The sequence below is a fragment of the Dendropsophus ebraccatus genome, chromosome 4 (genome assembly GCF_027789765.1).
Source record: "Dendropsophus ebraccatus isolate aDenEbr1 chromosome 4, aDenEbr1.pat, whole genome shotgun sequence".
NCBI classification, from domain to species: Eukaryota; Metazoa; Chordata; class Amphibia; order Anura; family Hylidae; genus Dendropsophus; species Dendropsophus ebraccatus.
The window spans coordinates 108,289,024-108,311,467 of NC_091457.1; the positions used below are offsets into that span (position 1 = coordinate 108,289,024).

General features: G+C 43.8%; 1 protein-coding gene across 1 annotated transcript in view; it reads right to left on the bottom strand.

The window, feature by feature from the left end:
* RAD18 (RAD18 E3 ubiquitin protein ligase) overlaps positions 1-13,107 on the bottom strand; it is a 305,725-nt gene extending 292,618 nt beyond the window's left edge. The window contains exons 1-2 of the mRNA XM_069968715.1: positions 13,003-13,107; positions 7,410-7,491 (exon numbers count right to left, since the gene is read on the bottom strand). Coding sequence (XP_069824816.1) covers positions 7,410-7,491; positions 13,003-13,059 — 139 coding nt within the window. The 5' untranslated portion in view covers positions 13,060-13,107. The remainder of the gene's footprint in view (positions 1-7,409; positions 7,492-13,002) is intronic.
* Between the last annotated feature and the right edge of the window lie 9,337 nt (positions 13,108-22,444).

The following is a 22,444-nucleotide window of genomic DNA, read 5'->3' on the forward strand; positions in this document are numbered from 1 at the left end:
CGGCGCTCTCCCCGAGCAGGCCTAAGCCCCGGAAGTTGCCGAACACGGCCGGCAGAGCAACCCCCTCCCCAGTGCTTCCGGTTACCCATGCCACAGCGCGCGCGAGCGCAGCGCTGCAGACCGGAGCACCAGCCGCACCGAGGAGAGTCAGGGGAGCCCCGGGGACCCGTCTTCCGGAGGTGTCGGGGGGGGAGCCAGACTAGGAGGCTGCTCCACCAGCGGAGTCTGATGCCGCCGGGACGCCGGTAAGGTATACCACGGCCACCCCAGTCACCTCTCTTTTTCCAGGGTTGGGAAGGAGAGAGACCCCTTCCAGCTCCTGCTCCCGTAGGGACAGGAAACAGAAACTGACAAGAGGAGGGGTTTAAAAGATCCAGGGATTTCCTGTATCCTGTTTCCTGTCCTATGGGAGCAGGGGGTGGACCTCTCCAGGGGTGCCGTCATCGGGCGAAGAGAGAAAACATGCTCAGGACAAATTTTAGTTCAGTCCATATAAACATGCTATAGGTATTGTGTGTTCGTCACATTCTCCATAGAATCAATGTAAAGGTAGTATACCTCCATCAATGGAAAGTGTGGGAACATAGCACAATTTCTGTTCCCAGAGATTCCATTTAAATGTATAACAAAAGAAAAACCTCAGTATGTCGGAGTATGAATGTGGAGGGACAAGGAGGTACAGTCCATCAGCAGGCAGTGAGCAGCGTCCTGCATTCCATGGTCACTAAGGTAAAATGCAGACAGATGGCACACACAAAGGCAAATTCACATAGCTCTTATCAGTGTGATTAAAATAATTTTAAGCTCAGGAGACACATTAGAAACCCGCAGGCGCTTGGTCGTAGGCAACTTATCAAATGAATCACGCAGCGCTGGATTATCAGATTGCCTCTATATAGATGTGTGTGTTCTGGAGATCAGACTCTGGACATCAAACAAACTGCAGAGCTGAATATTATCTGCTGCTGATCCCTCTGAGGAGTATGTGATCTGCACAGAAACGCCAGCCATTTCCATCATCCTCACAATAACGTCTAGCACATTGCTCTGGGACAAGATGGGCTAAAGGGGCCGGATTACATACTGGCAGCGGAATGAAAATTTTGTTGCGGGAATGTAACCCCATTGAACTTCACAGTACAAGGATTCACAGTGGATTTCACTGCAAACTCGCAGCGTGAAATCCGCTGCAAATCAGGTACGTGTGAAGCTACAGTAAAGATACAGTAGCAAAACATCCTTTTCCAATAGACATACCCACAAAATTGGTATCTCTTGACAACTAAAGCAATTTCATTGAAAATACAGTGCGTAAAGAGCTTCATTTTTACATAGGCATAGAAAATGACAAGTTTTTAGAGATTTCAATTGCGAAATCAAAAATATTAATCTACTATTTACGCAATATATCCACATGGATAATGCTCCATAAACCAAAACTAAGGGGGACATGCATCATCCGGCGTACTGATGATTTTCGGCGTAAAGTGCCAATATGTGAATAATTTTATTCTCAAATGGCCGATTTGCGAATAAAATATTTGCATATCGGCACTTTCTGCCGCGTACGCCGGGGGGGGCGACTAAGGCGGTGTGGAGGGAGCGGAACGGGGGGCGCCAGCCTAAAATCTTCGTAAAAATACCAAGTAGATTGTTTAAAAGGGGTTATTACATGAATGAGGGCAGCTGCTGAAAAATATTTACTAAGGCAGAATTTCTATTGACAAAACTAAGGGCCCGTTAGCTGCTCCTTGCTTCTCAGAAACACCCATGTGGTAAAAAATAAGTAGGTTGCACCACCACAAAAATAAATCTGTGTAATGGTGCGTTTACACAGAGAGATTTATCTGACAGATTTTGGAAGCCAAAGCCAGGAATGGATTTGAAAAAAGAGGTATAATCTCATTTTTTTTCTTTAAGACCTGTTCTCTGTTTATAGTCTGTTCCTGGCTTTGGCTTTGAAGATCTGTCAGATAAATCTCTCTGTGTAAACGCACCATTACATATATACCTGTATATGTGTAACATATATACGACATTGGCAAGTCTGAACTATACGTTTATCAGGAGCACTCAGACACTAACTGAGCATGAACGTTTATAGTTTGCTATTGAAAAACTGGTGGTGCCACCTAGAGGTGGTAATATGCAGCAACACTATCAGAAGGCATTTTCAATGTTTCAAATGAACACTAGTGTTGAGCTGATCTGTCAAAATGTTTAAGTTTGGCAACTGGAAGGCTCGGCATTTGATTACCGGTGGCTGCAGAAATTGGATGCTGCCAGGAAAACATGGATAAAACCTATAGTCAAGTCTATGTTTCCTGGCAGCCCTAGGGCGGCACCCAATTTCTGCAGCCACCTGTAATCAAATGGCAAGCGTTCTGGTTGCCAAACCTATACATTTTGACAGATCAGTTCAACACTAGGGAATATGTCATCCCTATAGCCTCAATTTGAGGGGGGAATAAGTGCTGTACAATGGGTAAATATACATGAAACAATCATATACTTACAGATTATGTTGGGATGCCGCAATACTCACTAACTAGTACGATGCAGCATGAGACACATGATAAGCCATTAAAATGCAGGTAAACTGATGGAAGTTGTATGAAGATTTAATCTTTCCATAGGAGTCTGTTGTACAGAAACAGCAAGGCACTTTATGCGCTTTTTTTGCACTAAGCAGAACTGTGTATGTATGTTTTTAACTATGTGTTCGCTATTAGTATTCATGACACCTGACTGTGAGAGACGTCAGCACACGGCCGCCTAGGCACACTCTGGTTAGTAAAGTATTTCCGTCTGTAGTGAGCCACAAGTTTCATCATGCCCCACCCTGGAAGTGAGTTCACCAACTCTGCCCCTATATCCATCACCATTTCCCTGTCATTTATATACACTACTCACAAAAAGTAAGGGATACTTGGCTAATGGATGAAATTTATGAAAAACATAAAAAATTCATGCTACAGTGATTTATCATAGAAGCAGGGCATTTAGGAAGAAGCATTTCCTCAATAAGACGTCACAAGCTGTTCACAAGTCGACTTATTGTCTGCTAACGCAAGGCATCCCACTCTTCTTCAATGTGGCAACTCAGCTAATCTCATAGGTTTTCTATGGGAATAAGGTCTAGAGCAGGGTTTCTCAACCTGTGGTAAGCGCCGTAGGTGGGGCGTACGCGAGAGGTGGGAAAGAAAAATAAACTTTTGCTTTTGGTGGCGGCGTGATGCTATCACTAAGCGACGTCCAGGAACCAATCACCACCATTCCTTCCCACAGCTCACAGCCACAGCTAGGGGAAGGAAAGAGACAGTCAGGGCAGTTTCTAGCATGAGGCACCAACAGCTATCCCCCCCCCTCTCCTCGGAAACCCACAGACCCCCAAATATCCCCTGGAAGCCGCACTGACGAGTTGACGGCAGCTATAGACACCCATATTACTATGGGGGGGGGGGGGGGAGAACAAAACAGGGGACATTACTATGGGGGCAGAGCAGGGAGCATTACTACTATATGGAGGCACAGCAGGGGACATTACTACTATATGGGGGCACAGTAAGGGATATTACTATATGGAGGCAAAGAAGGGACATTATTACTATATGGGGGCACAACATGGGGCATTACTACCATATGGAAGCGCAGCAGGAGGCATTATTACTATATGGGGGCACGGCAGGAGACAGTATTACTATATGGAGGGCACAGGAGGGGGCACTACTACTATATGGAGGCAAAGCAAGAGACATTATTACTATATGGAGGGCACAGCAGGACAGAGGATTTCTATGAGGGCAAAGCAGGGGATACAACGTGTTCATTCACATCACTGCTGCACATACCACCAATAACACACATACGTCTTATAGGGACAGCTAGGCTGTGGCCTAGTATTCTGGCTCATCTTTAGCAGGTAGCGTCCAGAGTCATGGGTGGTATGTACAGCAGAGACGTGTGCCCCCACGCAGTAGTTACCCCATTATTTTCACCACAATTATACATTTTGTTAATCTCACTTTATGGTACAGGTTTTTATTTATTGTCCCAGATATATCTCTTATTAGCTGTAATAAAGTATGGAGGGAAATTTATTCTGTGTCAGTGTCTATGTATTCCCATGGTAAAGTTTTTTTTTTTTTTATTACTTTATTCTTTACACTTGGAATTCCATTGGGCGATTGCTACTAGTGATGAAAAGTTGCCATAAAAATTGGTAAAACGTAGAGAGAAACCTGGGATCTATTCAGTGATCATTTCCCCGTCCCACGAGCTGCTACATCTGTGACATCTACATCTAAAGGGGAAACCGTTCAATTGAGGGGGACGCCCTCACTAAGTAGTTATAGAATTTGTTTAGGACATGGACCAGGAACCTGCAGCCCTCCAGCTAGTATATCAACAAAAACTAGGAGTGGGTTGGAAATACGAAACTCTGCAAATCTCTCCATTATAATTTTGTCCCACAGTTCCACTCCCAGTTTTGGGTGAAAAAACGACTGACAGAAATACGTGTGAATACAAACACTGGAGTCACAAGCCAGTCTTCACACCCCTCCTCTTCTCACATCACATCTTTATCGGCCTAAAAAGTTGACTCAAAAGTAATGGGGTAAATATCTAGTTATAATATTTGGTTATAATACCACAGCAAAGTGTCATTTCTGACTATATATTTATATTCACTTTATTAAATACATAGAGATTTGTAGATAAATAATCGCAACTATCTGTAATTATGTTCTTCTACATCATGGTTCTTATACTCAAATACACAGTGGGCCAAAATAAAAAAATTGAGGTGTGCACTGTTTCTGGCACAGTGAGCGCAGTGTGCATCTCCCGGCCCTGTGCATCCATAAAATTATATGATAAATTGCTATTGCATGACAAGTATAGGAAGGTAAAGGGCAGGGTAGAGTAAAGCGTAAAGGGGTTATTCAGCGTTATAAAAACATGACCTCTTTCTCTCACAGACAGCACTACTCTTGTCTTCAGTTCAGGTGTGGTTTACAATTAAGCTCCATTCGCTTCTATGGAACAGAGATGCAAAAACCCCACCTAAACTGGAGACAAGAGTGGTGCTGTTTGTGCAAAAAGTTTTTGTAATGCTGGATAACAACCCCCAGTTGCAACGTCTGAGAAGCACCAGCAAGGCGCAAAGCAGCCGTCACGTCCGTGACTTCTAGGTGTTTGCCGTTCCCACCATCCACAAGCCGAGCTGATGGCTCTTAAATTTTAAAGAAATAAAGACAAGATTTTAATTGGTAAGTGCGCCCCCTATTTTTCTTTCTATTATTAGACTTCTCCTTTAACTCTCTGCTTCCCAGCCCTGCACTATGTATACATACCAAAGTATCCTAGGATGGAAAAACAAACAAGACAAACATGGAAATGCAGTTGAGCATAAATGAAGATAAATCCTGGAAGCTCCATTTCTCTCACCCTGCCATAATCCCCACCACCTGTAACCTCTCTTTGCTTGTGCTCAGTGACACAGCTAAAGAGCCTTGAAATGTATAACACAATACTGTACAGTCAATGGCATCTGTCAGCAGACTGCAAACTAAAAGTCCTTTAATCAAGCATGCACAAGATCTAGACATTTAGATTATTTGGCATGTGTCAAAATTCTTCTGCAGGTACAGAGAGCAATGCATGGTGGGAGCTAAAATGAAAGTTACACAGAGCTCATCTGTAGGATCACCTGTCTGACAGCGGGTCGGGCTAAACCTATGTCTGTTTACAAGGAGATGTAGTAAACGGACTGGCACCAGGGAGCCAATCAATGGATGAGTGCAAGTCCTAACAGTCTAAAATATACATATATGCCACAAAAAAAAAAAAGACTGAAAAATTGGACTGCACCTCACAAACAATGCAAAATGATGGAAATTTTATTATACTTAAGTGCCGGGAACAAACAAAGACCATAAAAACAATTAAAAATACCACCAAACCACCGGCCCCGATACGGCCAGGTGGCACCCAGCCCACTGAAAAATGTATTAGGCGATGACCATACTCTTCATCAAGAAATGAATAAATAGATAAATAGGTATATAAATAAATATGTGAATAAACAACTATATTGAAACAAGTAAATGTATACAATGACCAAACACAGTAATGTGTCAAATCCCCTGTGCTAAAGCACACTAAATCACATAAATAAATACATCATAACAATGCAAGTAATCAAAGTGCAAGTGCAAGCAAAGTGCAAAGAAGAGGGGGTAAGTGTAATACAACCACTATGGCCATCACTCAGTGGGTAGGGGAAAACATCCCACGCGTTCCGTCACATGGACTTCCTCAGGGATGAATGCTATTGTCCCCAATGTATATATAGGCAGTAAGGTAAATCAATACATAATGAACAGGTGTATGGCTTAAACAGAACTCACAGACACATGTGGAAGACACAGATCGGCGGACCCCGCGTGAACCTGGCGCCATCTTCTTCCGGTCACATGATGCACTTTGATTACTTGCATTGTTATGATGTATTTATTTATGTGATTTAGTGTGCTTTAGCACAGGGGATTTGACACATTACTGTGTTTGGTCATTGTATACATTTACTTGTTTCAATATAGTTGTTTATTCACATATATCTATTTATTTATCTATTTATTCATTTCTTGATGAAGAGTATGGTCATCGCCTAATACATTTTTCAGTGGGCTGGGTGCCACCTGGCCGTATCGGGGCCGGTGGTTTGGTGGTATTTTTAATTGTTTTTATGGTCTTTGTTTGTTCCCGGCATTTATGTATAATAAAATTTTCATCATTTTGCATTGTTTGTGAGGTGCAGTCCAATTTTTCAGTCTTTTTTTCTTGTGGCATGTATGTTTACAAGGAGAATCAGCTGAATTTTGGCAACTGGTTAAAAGCAGAACAACTTTGTAATCAAACAGTAATAACAAACTTTTACACATAAACAGCAGTTCTATCAAGGCTAACACACGGATTATACCCCTGAATGGATCATTGCCTACTGTGCATAGATCACAGAAATGGAAATGCCTGGCACTCAGAAGGGAGTTTATGACAAGCAATCCTGAGTTATGTTGCTTTCTAAACAACAATTTTTATCATTGAAACAATATAGCAGGCAATTTAAACGGAAGTCATCTGAGAGCACAACATTTCAGAGATGGTGAGTGTTCATGACACATGAATGGCGCAAATTAAGAGCAAAGGTTAATTTGGCATAGTTGTTTTTCATCAAACTAATGCTTTGCACTGTGGTTTGTGTACAGTGAAGTGATTTAGGAGGAAAAGGAAGACAGTAGGAGATAACAAGAAAACATGGAAAAAAAATGAAGGTTACAAGTGTACTGCAATAAATCTACTACTTCCCTGTCTCATGCCCTGGAGACTTGTCGGAGAATACTCACAGTTATGTGAACACTGCGGGATCATCATGGCAATATTGAAATAATCAAAGCAAATTCCACAGTGCAGCAAGTCTTCTAGATCCTGCAAGACAAATAACAAGAGTCAGTGAAAATGGCAGAAAAAAAATCCTGTAACTGAAGCCCAAAATATGAGACACTTCTGTCCTGAAAGAAAACAGCAGCGCAATAAAACTAACAAACAAGCGTCTAAGATCAGGAACATGCCTTCAGGATAAAAGCCATATGATGTAGGAATATGGTTCTTGTAGCTTTTCTGTAAACAATTATTCACAAAATAACACACATTACAAAGTTATACAACTTTGTAATGTATGTTATGTATGTGAATGGCCCCCTTCCCCGTGTCCCACCACCCACGCTAGACCCGGAAGTGTGGTGCATTATACTCACCGCATCTCGTGTTGACCCCCGTCCGCCATCTTGGGACAATGATGTCATCAGCCTGGTCATCAGCAGCTCAGCCGCGATTGGCTGAGCATAGTTATGACGTAGCAGAGGGGGGCTGGCATGAGGGGCAGATGGAGCGGTTCGGCCAGCCGGCCTCCCGCAGACTGTGTAATTGTCCCAAGATGGCGGACGGGGTCAACACAAGATGCGGTGAGTATAATGCACCACACTTCCGGGAAGGGGGTCATTCACATACATAACACACATTACAAAGTTGTATAATAATTTTTTCAATAATTGTTTAGCGCCGCACTACCCCTTTAATAGAAGGCCACAGGCAAGCCCATAAAAATAAGTTAGCAAAAAGAGAAGGATTTGTAACCAAATAAACACTTCCAGTATACACTTATATTCAGCATACCTTTTTTAAGAAAGTATTTGAATTCTCTGAGTAGGATGAAAAAACAGATTAAAAAAGGATGAAGAACTAATGCATTTGTGTGCATCCATTTTGATCAGTTTTTCCATTGACTTATGTTAAAATAAAGAGATCAAAATGCATGTTTTTTACACAAAAATGTAGCTGACCTTATTCTTGTGCACATTAAAAAAAAAAAAAAGTAGTGTGTTCCCAGCCTAACCTGTTAGTTTTCCTATAAACAATAAGTCATTTGCTAAGGTCACCTTCCCTTTAAAGTGAATGTGTTATATATCCATGTAACCTACTAAGTGGGAATCCAGTAGATACCTTTATCTTCAATGTCACTTTATTGGTTTTATACGCATTTCGAGGGTGAGAATCCCCTCTTCATGCCTGAAGAGGGTGTTCTCACACTCAAAAATAAAGTGACAACCCCTCCAGGTGAGCGTGCATGAGCACAGTTTTCACCTATATGTTATTGTTTTATTGACCTGCACATGCAGCACCGTTGTATCCTTTTCCATTCACATATCTATTTACCTTAGTGTGCGATTCCGCATCTTTGGTGAAGGAAAAGAGAAAATAAAATCTTTACATGGCACTGACATCAAAGAGGTGGGTCTGTGACACTGCCTGCACTGCCCCGCTCTCCAGGCAGCAAAAAATGATAGATTTCAATGATTGATTTCTACATGAGCGGACTGTCAATCATTCTCTGAGGCGTCGGGGGTTGCCTGGAGACAGAGCAGTGGCCAGACAGCAGGGAGGACACAAAAAGTGTCACAGACCTAGCTCTTTGATCATGTCAGTGGCAGGGCTGTGGAGTCAGAGTCGGAGCTAGTTTTGGCAAAAATGTAACGACTCATGCTTTAAAAAAATTTAGAATTAAGTTTTGATATGAATTTTATAAGTTTTGCTCATCAACATATTTTATGAGCAACATTCTAATAGGACACTGGCCCTATGACATAAGGGTGGTCGGGGAAAAGTTGCCGGTCACAATTTGGCAGCTTGTTTCTGAGCTGGAAGAGACCATTGTGTGGGGGGGGGGGGGGGGAGATCTGTGCTGTTCTCTTCCTGGATGCTGGTGTTTATGTCTCTTCCTGGATGCTGGATGACTGTGAGCAGCAGTGTAATTTGAGGATATCCTGTGTAATATAGAGAAGACATAAGTAGTCTTCTCCCCCCCAGCTGCCAGTCCCCCATCTGCGCCAGCTCTCCTCAGTCACCCCTCATCCATACCTGTACTACTACACCCCTCATCTGTACCTGTACTACTACTAAACCCCTTATCCACTATACCCCCACTATTACACCCTACCTAGATGGAGGCACAAAGATCTCCTATACTGTATGGGAACACAGAGTGGCACATATTTGGGAAAACTACTTATATGGGGCACAGAGAGGGCTTGTATACTACATGGGGGCACAGGGGGAGAACTGTTAAAGCAGGAAGCAATACAGTTGTTGTCTCAAAGGTCGTTCAAATAGTATCGGACGCTGCAAGGAGAATAATGTTCTGTTTAGAATGCAAGAATCGCCTAAAATAAAAAATAAAAAATTGAGATCTTATTTTTTGGCCATATCGCCCAGCCCTACTCCCAATCCTGTGATGTCACGGCCCCACTCAGAAATGCTCATTTAGCCAATCAGTGAGTAAGGCAGGACACAGCTGTAGTCACTGACTGGCTAAGCGGGTAGTTCCCGTGGGTTTGCAATGATTAAGGAGCGCAGACCTTCTTGGACGCGTCCCCGGCCGGCATCAGTAACGGAGATCGCTCCTCCGGGACAAGGTCCCGGAGGAGCGATCTCCCCCACTAGACACCAGGGAAACGTTGCCTCCGGTAATCGGAGGCAGCTGTCAACTTTGACAGCTGCCTCCGATTAGCTAATTAGCGGGCACGGCGATCAGACCGTGCCCGCTAATAGCAGCGGTCCCGGGCTACTCGCGGCACCCGGGATCGCGGCACTTCAAAGCGGGGCCGCCGCGCGGCCCCGCTTTGAAGTGCAAGTGCGGACATATGACGTACCGGTACGTCATATGTCCTTAAGAGGTTAAGCAAAAGGAGGAAAAAACTATACAGCATAGATCTCAATGAGAGATCAGAGTGCTTATACTAGAAGTCCCTCAGTGGGGGGCTTCTAGTATATGTGTGAAATAAATAAAGTGTTAGTAATAAAAAGCCCCCTCCCCTAATAAAAGTTTGAATCACCCCCCTTTTCCCATGTTATAAATAAAAATAAATAAACAAACAAACATGTTTGGTATCACTGCGTGCGTAATCGCCCGAATTATTAATTTATCACATTCCTGATCTCGCACGTTAAATTTCCCAAAGTGGAAAATTGCGCATTTTTGGTTGCATCAAATTCAGAAAAATTGTAATAAAAAGCGATCAAAAAGTCGCATATGTGCAATCAAGGTACCGATTTTACAGGCCATCAGATACAATGAAAGTTATACATGTTACATATCGTAATCATAACGACTTCAGGAACATGTATAACAAGTCAGTTTTACCCCAAGGCGAGCAGCGTAAAAACAAATACCCCCCAAATAAACAGAATGAGTTTTGTTTTTTTTCTATTTCACCACACATTGAATTTTTTCTGGTTTCGCAGTGTACTTTGTGAAAAAATTCAGCCTGTCATTGTGAAGTACAATTAGTGGCGCAAAAAATAAGGGCTCATGTGGGTTTCTAGGTGAAATAATGCAAGTGCTATGGCCTTTTAAGCACTAGGAGGAAAAATATCCAAGTTTGCCCGGCCATAGCATTTGTACTTTTTTCCTCTACAGACCCACACGAGTCCTTATTTTTTGCGCCACTAATTTTACTTTACAATGTCAGATTTAATGGTTGCATAAAATACGCTGTGAAACCAGAAAAAAAAAATATGATATTTGTAATGAGATTGAAAAAAATATATATATATTTGGGGGGGGGGGGGGGGGGGGTTCGTGTTTACGCCGTTCGTCCTATGGTAAAACTGACGTTTTATATTTTCCGCATGTCAGTATTATTACAGTGATATGCTACTTGCATCACTCATTTTATTTAATGGCTTTAGAAAAAAAAAAAAAAATGAAAATAAATGTTTGTTAAAATCGTCATATTACCATCCTCATAACGCTTTTATCCTTTGGTCTATGGGGCTGTGTGAGGTGTCAATGTTTGTGCCATGATGTGTTCTTTCTATCGGTACCTTGATTGCACATATACAACTTTATGATTGGTTTTTATTTTGATCGCTTTTCTGGTCTTGATGCGACCAAAAATGCGCAATTTTGCACTTTAATGATTTTTTTGCGCTTACACCTTTTACCGTGTGAGATCAGGAATGTGATAATTTAATAGTTCGGTTGATTACACATGCGGTGATACCAAAGATGTTTATTTTTATTTACAAAATGGGAATAGGGGGATGATTCAGACTTATTAGGGGAGGGGATTTTTTTTATTAAAGGGGTTGTCCGGCGCTAAAAAATTATTCACAGAATAACACACATTACAAAGTTATACAACTTTGTAATGTATGTTATGTCTGTGAATGGCCCCCTTCCCCGTGTCCCACCACCCCCACCCGTGTACCCGGAAGTGTGGTGCGCTATACATACCTGTCACATGCCGACCACGGTCTCCGATCCTCAGCAGTGACGTCTTCTTCGGGCGGCCGGCGGATCTTCCCGAGTGCCGGCCGCCCTCTGCAGCGTCATCCGAAGCTCAGCCGCGATTGGCTAAGCATAACTGTGCTCAGCCAATCGCGGCTGAGCTTCGGATGACGCTGCAGAGAGCAGCCGGCACTCGGGAAGATCCGCCGGCCGCCCGAAGAAGACGTCACTGCTGAGGATCGGAGACCGTGGTCGGCACATGACAGGTATGTATAGCGCACCACACTTCCGGGTACACGGGTGGGGGTGGTGGGACACGGGGAAGGGGGCCATTCACAGACATAACATACATTACAAAGTTGTATAACTTTGTAATGTGTGTTATTCTGTGAATAATTTTTTAGCGCCGGACAACCCCTTTAATAAAAAAAACTTTAACTTAATACATTAAACAGAAGTCTCCCTGGGGGACGTCTAATATAACTACAATGATCTCTCATAGGGCGGGGGTGGCGGGGGATCCAGCCACTAGACACCAGGGAAAGGCAATTAAAGAACTTTTTAATGCACATGTCATGTTTAACAGCTGCAATTAACAGTCATAATTAACAGGAGCGCCGATTCACCATGCCAGCTAATAGCAACAGTGGGGAGCTGCAGATAGCAGTCAGGATCGCGGCAGTTCGAAAAGGGTCGTGTCGCGATGATTTAGATACAAGTAATCCGTCATTAAGGGGTTAAAGGGGTGATCAACTGGTATCAGAAAGTTATATAGATTTATAATTTACTTCTATTAAAAAATCTCAAGTCTTCCCATACTTATCAGCTGCTGTATGTCCTGCAGGAAATGTTTTCTTTTCGGTCTGTGCAGATGAGGAGGTTTCCTATGGGGATCCCCCCCAGAACCCCTTTCCTGCTGGACACATCTGACTGTCAGCAGCAGAAGCTTATACACGTGTGATTGCACCAAAGTATATTGCAGTCTCTATACAACGCTGCGGAACAGGTCAGCGATATATAAATGACTACACTCCGCTACAGACAGCCTACAGGTCACATGACACTTCAGGGTATGTTCACACAGGCCTGAAATAACGCAGATTTGCTACTACACTGCCCCCTGTATGAGCCCGCACCCGCCCGCTCTTCACCTGGAGAGGACTGCGCGGCTGAGCCCCGGGGACTCCGTCTGTGCCGGTTGTTGCCATAGTGCCAGAACGAAGTATCTACCGAGGTCTCTGAATTTCCCGGGAACTTCTGACCCCGCCCCCCGCGCGCAAAGGCTTCTGGGGAATTCATTCATCAGCTGGTGATGGCGGGAAGTGGGAGCTGTGCGCGCGGCGGTGATGACGTCACAGGGCCGCTCTGCACTCGGGTATAGTGGCGGCTGTGGTTACTCTCTGGTCTCACACGTTCTGCTTCACTGGGGAACTATAACACCCAGCATGTCCAATCGATGCTTTATTATGGAGCGTTACCTGGTAACGCTGTGTAACCAGAGGGTGTCTGGTGCAGCACTGATAATGCGCTAGTGATCCGAGGCTGGGCTCATCACCACAGGAGGGAAGGCACAGGGATCAGCATCGGATTCCATTAGCGTTTGCCTGGCTCCAGGGATGGGGAATCCTTAGCCTTCAAGCTATTGCAAAACTACAGTTCCCAGCATGCCCCAACACACAAGGCTTGGGCTGTTCTGGTATGATGGGAACTGTAGTTGCAGCTGGAGGTCTGAAGGTTCCCCCACCCACCACCACCAATAGATAGATAACCACAGAGCATATAGGCTGCAGATTTCCTTGTGTGAAACCTACAGCATTTATGCCAAGTGTGAATACATACCTCACAACTTTCTGAATGACCACTTGTGATTCATGCTGGGAAACTTTTTAATTGAAGGATGCCATCACACATACAGGATCTGCTGCAGATTGATGCAATCACACATACAGGATCTGATGCAATCACACATACAGGATCTGCTGCAGATTGATGCAATCACACATCCAGGATCTGATGCAATCACACATACAGGATCTGCTGCAGATTGGTGCAATCACACATGCAGGATCTGCTGCAATCACACATACAGGCTCTGCTCCAGATTGATGCAATCACACATACATGATCTGATGCAGTCACACATACAGGATCTGCTGCAGATTGATGCAATCACACATACAGGATCTGATGCAGTCACACATACAGGATCTGCTGCAGATTGATGCAATCACACATACAGGATCTGATGCAGATTGATGCAATCACACATACAGGATCTGATGCAATCACACATACAGGATCTGATGCAGATTGATGCAATCACACATCCAGGATCTGATGCAGTCACACATCCAGGATCTGATGCAGATTGATGCAATCACACATGCAGGATCTGATGCAGATTGATGCAATCACACATGCAGGATCTGCGTGTGACTGCATCAATCTGCAGCAGATCCTGTATGTGTGACTGCATCAATCTGCAGCAGATCCTGGATGTGTGACTGCATCAATCTGCAGCAGATCCTGGATGTGTTGATGCATCCTTAGATCTCATTCACACATCAGTAACCCTGTCTGTGATTGCGGACCGGATTACTATGTGTTTCAGTAACTGTCTGTATGTGTAGGTGACATGGACACACAATGGCTTAATCATTTTTTTTGAGGTACAGATCATTTCCCCATGTCAGTATTTTGCAACAACAAATCAGGAGTGGATTAAAAACACAGAAAGGCTATGTTCACACACTATGGGGGACATGTATGAAAAGGAGTAACTGCCTTTTTTGGGTGCAGATTGGGAAAATCGGCGTAAAAATATTTGCAAATGGTATTTTTGCGAATATTTTTTCGCAACTGCGCCACCTTCGCCAGTGGGGCGGAGAGGGGGCGTTACAGGGGTGCGGCAGCACGCAGAGGGGATGCTGCCTCTGCGTGCGCCGCATTTATCATTTTTTCTGTGGAAAAACTATACTGAGACCTACGCCAGCTCTGAGCTGGCATAGGTTTCAAAATTTTCGCACAAACGGGCTCCATGCGACCGGGATTTATGTAGAGGCAATGCACCTCTACATAAATCCCCTGAGCTGTGGAAACATTTGTAAGCCTGGTGTAAAAAACACCGGACTTCATAAATGTCCCCCTTTGTTAACATGTTGAAATGTAGTGGATGGCCAACATTTAATGGCGTTTGTTTTAAAATACCGGCAATTATTTGCCATTAAATGAGAATAACCCAAGTATGCTTCAGTTCGATTATTCGGTATTCGATTACCAGTAGCTGAAGAAGTTGGATGCAGCCCTAGGGGGTCCAGTCATAGTGCTTTTACATTAGGGATGCACGATGCACCGAAATATCGATACTACTATCGATATTTCGGGCAAAAAAACGGTTCGATACCAGGATTTCCTGGTATCGAAACTTTAAGTTAAGCTCAGAACACGGTGGGCGGCTAGCTGAGCGCCGGCCGTGTTCTCTATGTGCCTCCCCCTGCCCCCTGCAGTCTCCTCCTCTGCTCTCCCTCCCTCCGCTCCCATTGGCGCCAATTTCAAATAGCCGGCACTTAGCTATTGCTAGTGCCGGCTATTTAAGTATATAGATGCCGCTGTCACACTGACAGCGGCATCTGACCACTCCTGAGCCCGCTCCATATACAGCGGGGGTCGGCTACTGTGTGTAACAGACCCCCGCTGCTGGTGTCTCTCTGATAACAGAGTCCGGCTCCGCCAGACTCTGTTATCAGAGAGATGATATATGCAGAGGAGCCGGAGCTGCACGGAGGAGAGCGGCTGGAGAGGGAGAGCGGGAGAGGAGGACGGAGGAGAAGGCTGGAGGGAGAGCGGGAGGTCCGGGAGAGAGGAGTACGGAGAGGGAGAGCGGGATGTCCGGGAGAGGAGCCGGAGCTGCACAGAGGAGAGCGGCTGGAGAGGGAGAGAGCGGGAGGTCACGGAGAGAGGAGGACGGAGAAGGCTGGAGGTGGGGAGGATGAAGAGGGAGAGCGGGGGTCTGTGAGATCCGGGAGAGGAGGCCGGGGGAAGTGCAGCACATGTGAGGATCCAGCCGGCTGGCAGGTGGGGGAGGTTGCCGGGACTGAGAGGAGCAGATAAGATCGGCTGTAGTGTGTGGGATCCTGTGTAACCTCCTCTTCTCTTCCTCCGCAATCTTGGTAACTGGTGCAGCAGAGCTGTCTTAGTGATGGGTGGTGCAGCAGAGCTGTCTTAGTGATGGGTGGTGCAGCAGAGCTGTCTTAGTGATGGGTGGTGCAGCAGAGCTGTCTTAGTGATAGCTGATGTAGCAGAGCTGTCTTAGTGGTGGGTGGTGCAGGAGAGCTGTCTTAGTGATAGCTGATGTAGCAGAGCTGTCTCAGTGATGGGTGGTGCAGCTGAGCTGTCTTAGTGATGGGTGGTGCAGCAGAGCTGTCTTAGTGATAGCTGATGTAGCAGAGCTGTCTTAGTGATGGGTGGTGCAGCAGAGCTGTCTTAGTGATGGGTGGTGCAGCAGAGCTGTCTTAGTGATAGCTGATGTAGCAGAGCTGTCTTAGTGATAGCTGATGTAGCAGAGCTGTCTTAGTGATAGCTGATGCAGCAGAGCTGTCTTAGTGATAGCTGATGTAGCAGAGCTGTCTTAGTGATATCGGATGTAGCAGAGCTGTCTTAGTGATAGCTGATGCAGCAGAGCTGTCTTAGTGATAGCTGATGCAGCAGAGCTGTCTTAGTGATAGCTGATGCAGCAGAGCTGTCTTCGTGATAGCTGATGTAGCAGAGCTGTCTTAGTGATATCGGATGTAGCAGAGCTGTCTTAGTGATAGCTGATGCAGCAGAGCTGTCTCAGTGATGGGTGGTGCAGCTGAGCTGTCTTAGTGATGGGTGGTGTAGCTGAGCTGTCTTAGTGATGGGTGGTGCAGCAGAGCTGTCTTAGTGATAGCTGATGTAGCAGAGCTGTCTTAGTGATGGGTGGTGCAGCAGAGCTGTCTTAGTGATGGGTGGTGCAGCAGAGCTGTCTTAGTGATAGCTGATGTAGTAGAGCTGTCTTAGTGATAGCTGATGTAGCAGAGCTGTCTTAGTGATGGGTGGTGCAGCAGAGCTGTCTTAGTGATAGCTGATGTAGCAGAGCTGTCTAAGTGATATCGGATGTAGCAGAGCTGTCTTAGTGATGGCTGATGTAGCAGAGCTGTCTTAGTGATAGCTGATGTAGCAGAGCTGTCTTAGTGATAGCTGATGCAGCAGAGCTGTCTTAGTGATAGCTGATGCAGCAGAGCTGTCTTGGTGATAGCTGATGTAGCAGAGCTGTCTTAGTGATATCGGATGTAGCAGAGCTGTCTTAGTGATAGCTGATGCAGCAGAGCTGTCTTCGTGATAGCTGATGCAGCAGAGCTGTCTTCGTGATAGCTGATGTAGCAGAGCTGTCTTAGTGATATCGGATGTAGCAGAGCTGTCTTAGTGATAGCTGATGCAGCAGAGCTGTCTTAGTGATAGCTGATGCAGCAGAGCTGTCTTAGTGATAGCTGATGTAGCAGAGCTGTCTTAGTGATAGCTGATGTAGCAGAGCTGTCTTAGTGATAGCTGATGCAGCAGAGCTGTCTTAGTGATAGCTGATGCAGCAGAGCTGTCTTAGTGATAGCTGATGTAGCAGAGCTGTCTTAGTGATATCGGATGTAGCAGAGCTGTCTTAGTGATAGCTGATGCAGCAGAGCTGTCTTAGTGATAGCTGATGTAGCAGAGCTGTCTTAGTGATATCGGATGTAGCAGAGCTGTCTTAGTGATAGCTGATGCAGCAGAGCTGTCTTAGTGATAGCTGATGTAGCAGAGCTGTCTTAGTGATATCGAATGTAGCAGAGCTGTCTTAGTGATAGCTGATGCAGCAGAGCTGTCTTAGTGATAGCTGATGCAGCAGAGCTGTCTTAGTCATAGCTGATGCAGCAGAGCTGTCTTCGTGATAGCTGATGCAGCAGAGCTGTCTTAGTGATATCGGATGTAGCAGAGCTGTCTTAGTGATAGCTGATGCAGCAGAGCTGTCTTAGACAGATATCACTAACTTTATTTTTAACACAATAAAATAAAAATAGTCCAAAAATTGGTATCACTGTAATAGTGCAGGGGTATTATATTTCTACCACTGTATTTTGTTTAGTTTTTTTATACTTTACTAAGTATCGAACTGGTATTGAGTATCGAAATAAAAAAGTTAGTATCGGTATCGAACTCAAAATTCTGGTATCGTGACATCACTATTTTACATAGGTATGGAGCTGAACCCTTCCCACATCTGGCAGCTGCCTTCAGCTGGAAAGGAGTAAAGGGCCTTTTACACAGGACGATTATCGTGCAATAAATTGTTCAAATGTAAACAATAATCTGGTATAGACGCAGCAAAGATAAGACAAAAATTTGTTTGCATGTTGTTGATCTCATCTTTTGAGCTGACCTCAAAATCATTGGTAATTTTAATGATTTATCTTTTCATATAAATGCCTATAGTTTAAAACAAGATATCATTGCTTGTTGTTTGTTATACAAGCACTTAAGTGATTTATCTGTACGTGTAAAAGAACCCTGATCCCATAAGCTGAGGTCCCTATCTCTTTCCCCTACCATCTGTCCCCTGCCGCTGTAAGAAGCTTGTAACAGCAGCAGGGGAGAGAGGGGAGGGGACAGAGCTCACGACCATGCGGTCAAGGCAGCCTTACCCCCCTCCCTTACCCGCTAGTCTCCTTAGCCACCGGACACTGGAAGCCTGATGTTTCTGGGGTCTGTGGCTACCATTGGGATTCTGCGATCATATCTCACAGCCCCAATGATTACCAGACAGAGAATTCTGTCAGGTGCTGACAGTTGCAGCAGGTCCCCGGCTATCACTAACAGCCAGGACCTTCCACGGATGACACAGGCACAGCTTCTGTGTCTGTGTCATCCAGGAAACATTAATAACATCACTCCAGCCTCGGGCATAGGCCGCAGCAATGCTAATTTACTATGCAGCGAAGGGAGCAGGTTAAAGGGGTATTCTACTCAAGAGCTAAAAAATGAAATGCTTTCAGAAGGAAGGGGGAGGACAGAGGAGCCATGTGTACCAGGAAGTGAGGATTTTCTGCCGCTTCAGAGATTCAGGATGTGCTGCAGACAAACAGTCCAATTCATGTAATAGAAACCTATTACAAACAAGCTTAAATTATAAGTGGGGTTACATTTTTTAAGCGCAGTACCTATTTAATGACTGAGGGCAGACATTTACGCGCTCGGCGCCTGGACTTTTGCGCATTAGGGCATAAATGTACGCCCTTCCAGGGTTTAGAACTATGAATCGAGCTCAGGAGCTGAGCTTGCATCATAGCAGGTGAGGGTGCTCACCATCTATGATAGGCTGTCGCCCGCCATTGACCCCTTAAACGATATGTTCACATTTTAAGTGTAAGTGACAGGAGTGGCTCCTGTCACTTACCAATCAGAACCCGATCAAATTGCCTTACAGATAGAGATATAGGGGGAGATTTATCAAAGGGTGTACAATTTAGACAGCAACCAATCAAAGCTCAGCTTCCAGCTCTGATGAAAGGAAAGAGAAGCTGTGATTGGTTGCTGTGGCTAGTTTGCACCAGTCTAAATTTTACACCCTTTGATAAATCTTCCCCATACTGCTTACTTTCATGCAGTCTTCTGATAGAGTCCTTCTCAGGCAGGCTCTGATAGTGTATATCAGTGATAGTGTATATGCTATGCCATCTACACAAATATAGTTCTAATAAAAACTAGAGATCATTATAAAAGTCACAATAGGGCCATTTTAATCACGCCTATTTTCACAAAAAAATAAATAAATAAATAGTAAAACATTAGATAAGCTATTCAAACTTGCATATCACTGTGTTCAGAGTGACATATAGAATAAAGATATCATGTCAGTTTTACAGTAAAGTGCATTATTTAAACACGGATACCCCCCAAAATTTTTCCATCTACACAGCCATATGAGGGTTTGTTTTTTGTTGGACCAATTTTATTTTTAGATTATTCTTTGGTTAGTACAATTACAGCGATGTCCACTCTTTACAGTTTTTAAATTAAAAAGTTTCAAAAGAAATACTATTTCAATATTCTACCCTTATAACTTTTTTGCGAGGACTTTTCTTTTGGGGTTTTTATTTTGTTTATACTTAGATGTAATGTGAGTACAACGCTCTGCTATCTCAGAAGACTGCATTGTCTTTGAGATTGTGGAGGGTCCCACACTTATGCTTTATCCTGTGGATTAGGGGTTAAGGCCTTCATTAATGCTTTGAAAAAATATAGATTAATTGTCTCCAAATATCTTTATTGAATCTGTATGGCATCTGTATTTGTAAATCTGCAAAAAAACTAAAAAAAAGGGAATTGTGCTTACAAAAACCCTAAATTCTTGGAATGATGTCCCAACTCAGGGGTTGCCGAGGAAACAGTCTGCAAATACAGATAGCGTACGGATGGAACCTGTATGCCGTCAGCATTTTCCACAGACCCCTTGACTATAGGCAAGTCAGTTCCACAATTACAGACCATATAGGTGCAAGTCCTATTTTTATTTATATAATCCTGGATAACCTCTTTAAACGGATGACAGTCCAGCCTCTCCAATTCAGTACTCGTAGTTTGAAATTTGTCATTTTAAGGAAGGAATTTCTTGAAGCATTTCTTGAAAGGGTTAAATAATATCTCCGCAACCCAGACAGGCTACTTCTCACCACATTAATCTCAGTAATATCAGATCCTCAAGAAATTAATTTGCTCTGCATCCATTAGGAAAGGCCGTCATCTGCCTCCGGAAAGGATCCAGCCACCCTGACATCTCTGTGGGAGCCATCCGCATGTCCTCTACATCTATATCAGCATGGGTTCCTCTGGGAATCATAAGCCGCTCAGGAAGCATCACTGCAGAGAGCAAACCAAGGTCTCACTTACTATGCAAAACTTGTTCCTCCTACTAAACATGCCACAAACTGTTTGACTTGGGGAAATTAGATGGCTAGAGTCTTTTACATTGTGATGGTCAGGAATAAACCATCTGTTCTAGGGTCATCTGAATGTCAGATATATAAAGTATATTACCATACAGTATATCAACATTGGCCTCATCATCCTGTAAGATACAGGATATCAGCACACTGAAACATAAGGGTATGAAAGCATAACCACACACTGCTGCTTACTGGTATTTACAGGACAATAAAAGATGGTAATAAAAAGATTAATGACAGAAAAGGGAAAAGACCACCTGGTCCAACTACTCTTCCCTTTAATATAATTAGGATTAGGCTCAAATTATGCTTTGCCAGCAAGCACAGCCGGCGTTACAGGGCTGCATTAGTGGCTGTATCCAATAGTACCCCAAATGAATAACTTAATTGTGTTGAATAAGTTGAGATTTTTGAGATGGGAATACCCTTTTAGACCTGCAACATATTTCATCTTTTCCTTCTCTTTTCTTCACACTAAACAAATTAATAAGGAACTCCTGTGAAAAAAAAATATTTTTTGTACCAGAAAGTTATATAGATTTGTAAATTACTTATATTTAAAAATCTCATGTCAAAAATGTCCAGTACTTATCAGCTGCTGTATGCCCTACAGGAAGTGCTGTTTATTTTCTAGTCCAAAACTGTCAGAACTTTTCCAGAACAGGAGAAATCTTCTATAGGGTTTTGCTCCTGCTTTGTGCAGTTCCTGTCACAGACAGAGGTGGCATTAAGAGAGCACCATTTCAGACTGGAAAGAATACACCATTTCCTTCAGGACATACAGCAGCTAATACGTTCTGGAAGACTGGAGATTTTTAAATAAAAGTGAATTACATATTTAAATACCTTTCTAAAACCAGTTGATTAGAACGTTCTTTAAAGGGGTAGTGCAGCATTTAACTTTTATTCACTAAATAACACACATTACAAAGTTATACAACTTTGTAATGTGTGTTACTTAAGTGAATGGCTCCCTTCCCCGTGTTCCCCCCACCACGGAAGTGTTGGTGCATTATACCTACGTGTTCGCTGTCGACTCCGACCGCCATCTTGTGTATATAGATGTGTATCGCACCACACTTCCGGGGTCGGAGGAACACGGGGAAGGGGGCCATTCACTTAAATAACACACATTATAAAAGTTGTATAACTTTGTAATGTGTGTTATTTAGTGAATAAAAGTCAAACACCGCACTACCCCTTTAAAGGGGAAATTTCCTATATCAAACATTTATGGCATTTCCACAAGATATTCCATAAATGTTGGATCGATCGGTTCCAGATTACAGAAACAGCATAGATCTGGCCATGCAACTAGGACAAACGGGCCAGAGGTCCTTGGTCTACAAAAAACTAGGCGTCGGACCTAGAGGTGGGATCTGTATCTATAAGACAATTATTGCATAGTCTGTGGCTATGTGATAAATCTTTTAGATGGGAATACCGCTTGAACCCCTTTAGGGCCGGGCTCATTTTGGCCTTAAGGACCAGAGGCCATTTTTGAAATCTGACCTGCCTCACTTCATGCGGTTATAGCACTGTGATGCTATAACTTATCCATGCAATTCTGATATTTTTTTCTTGACATGTACTTTAGGTTAGT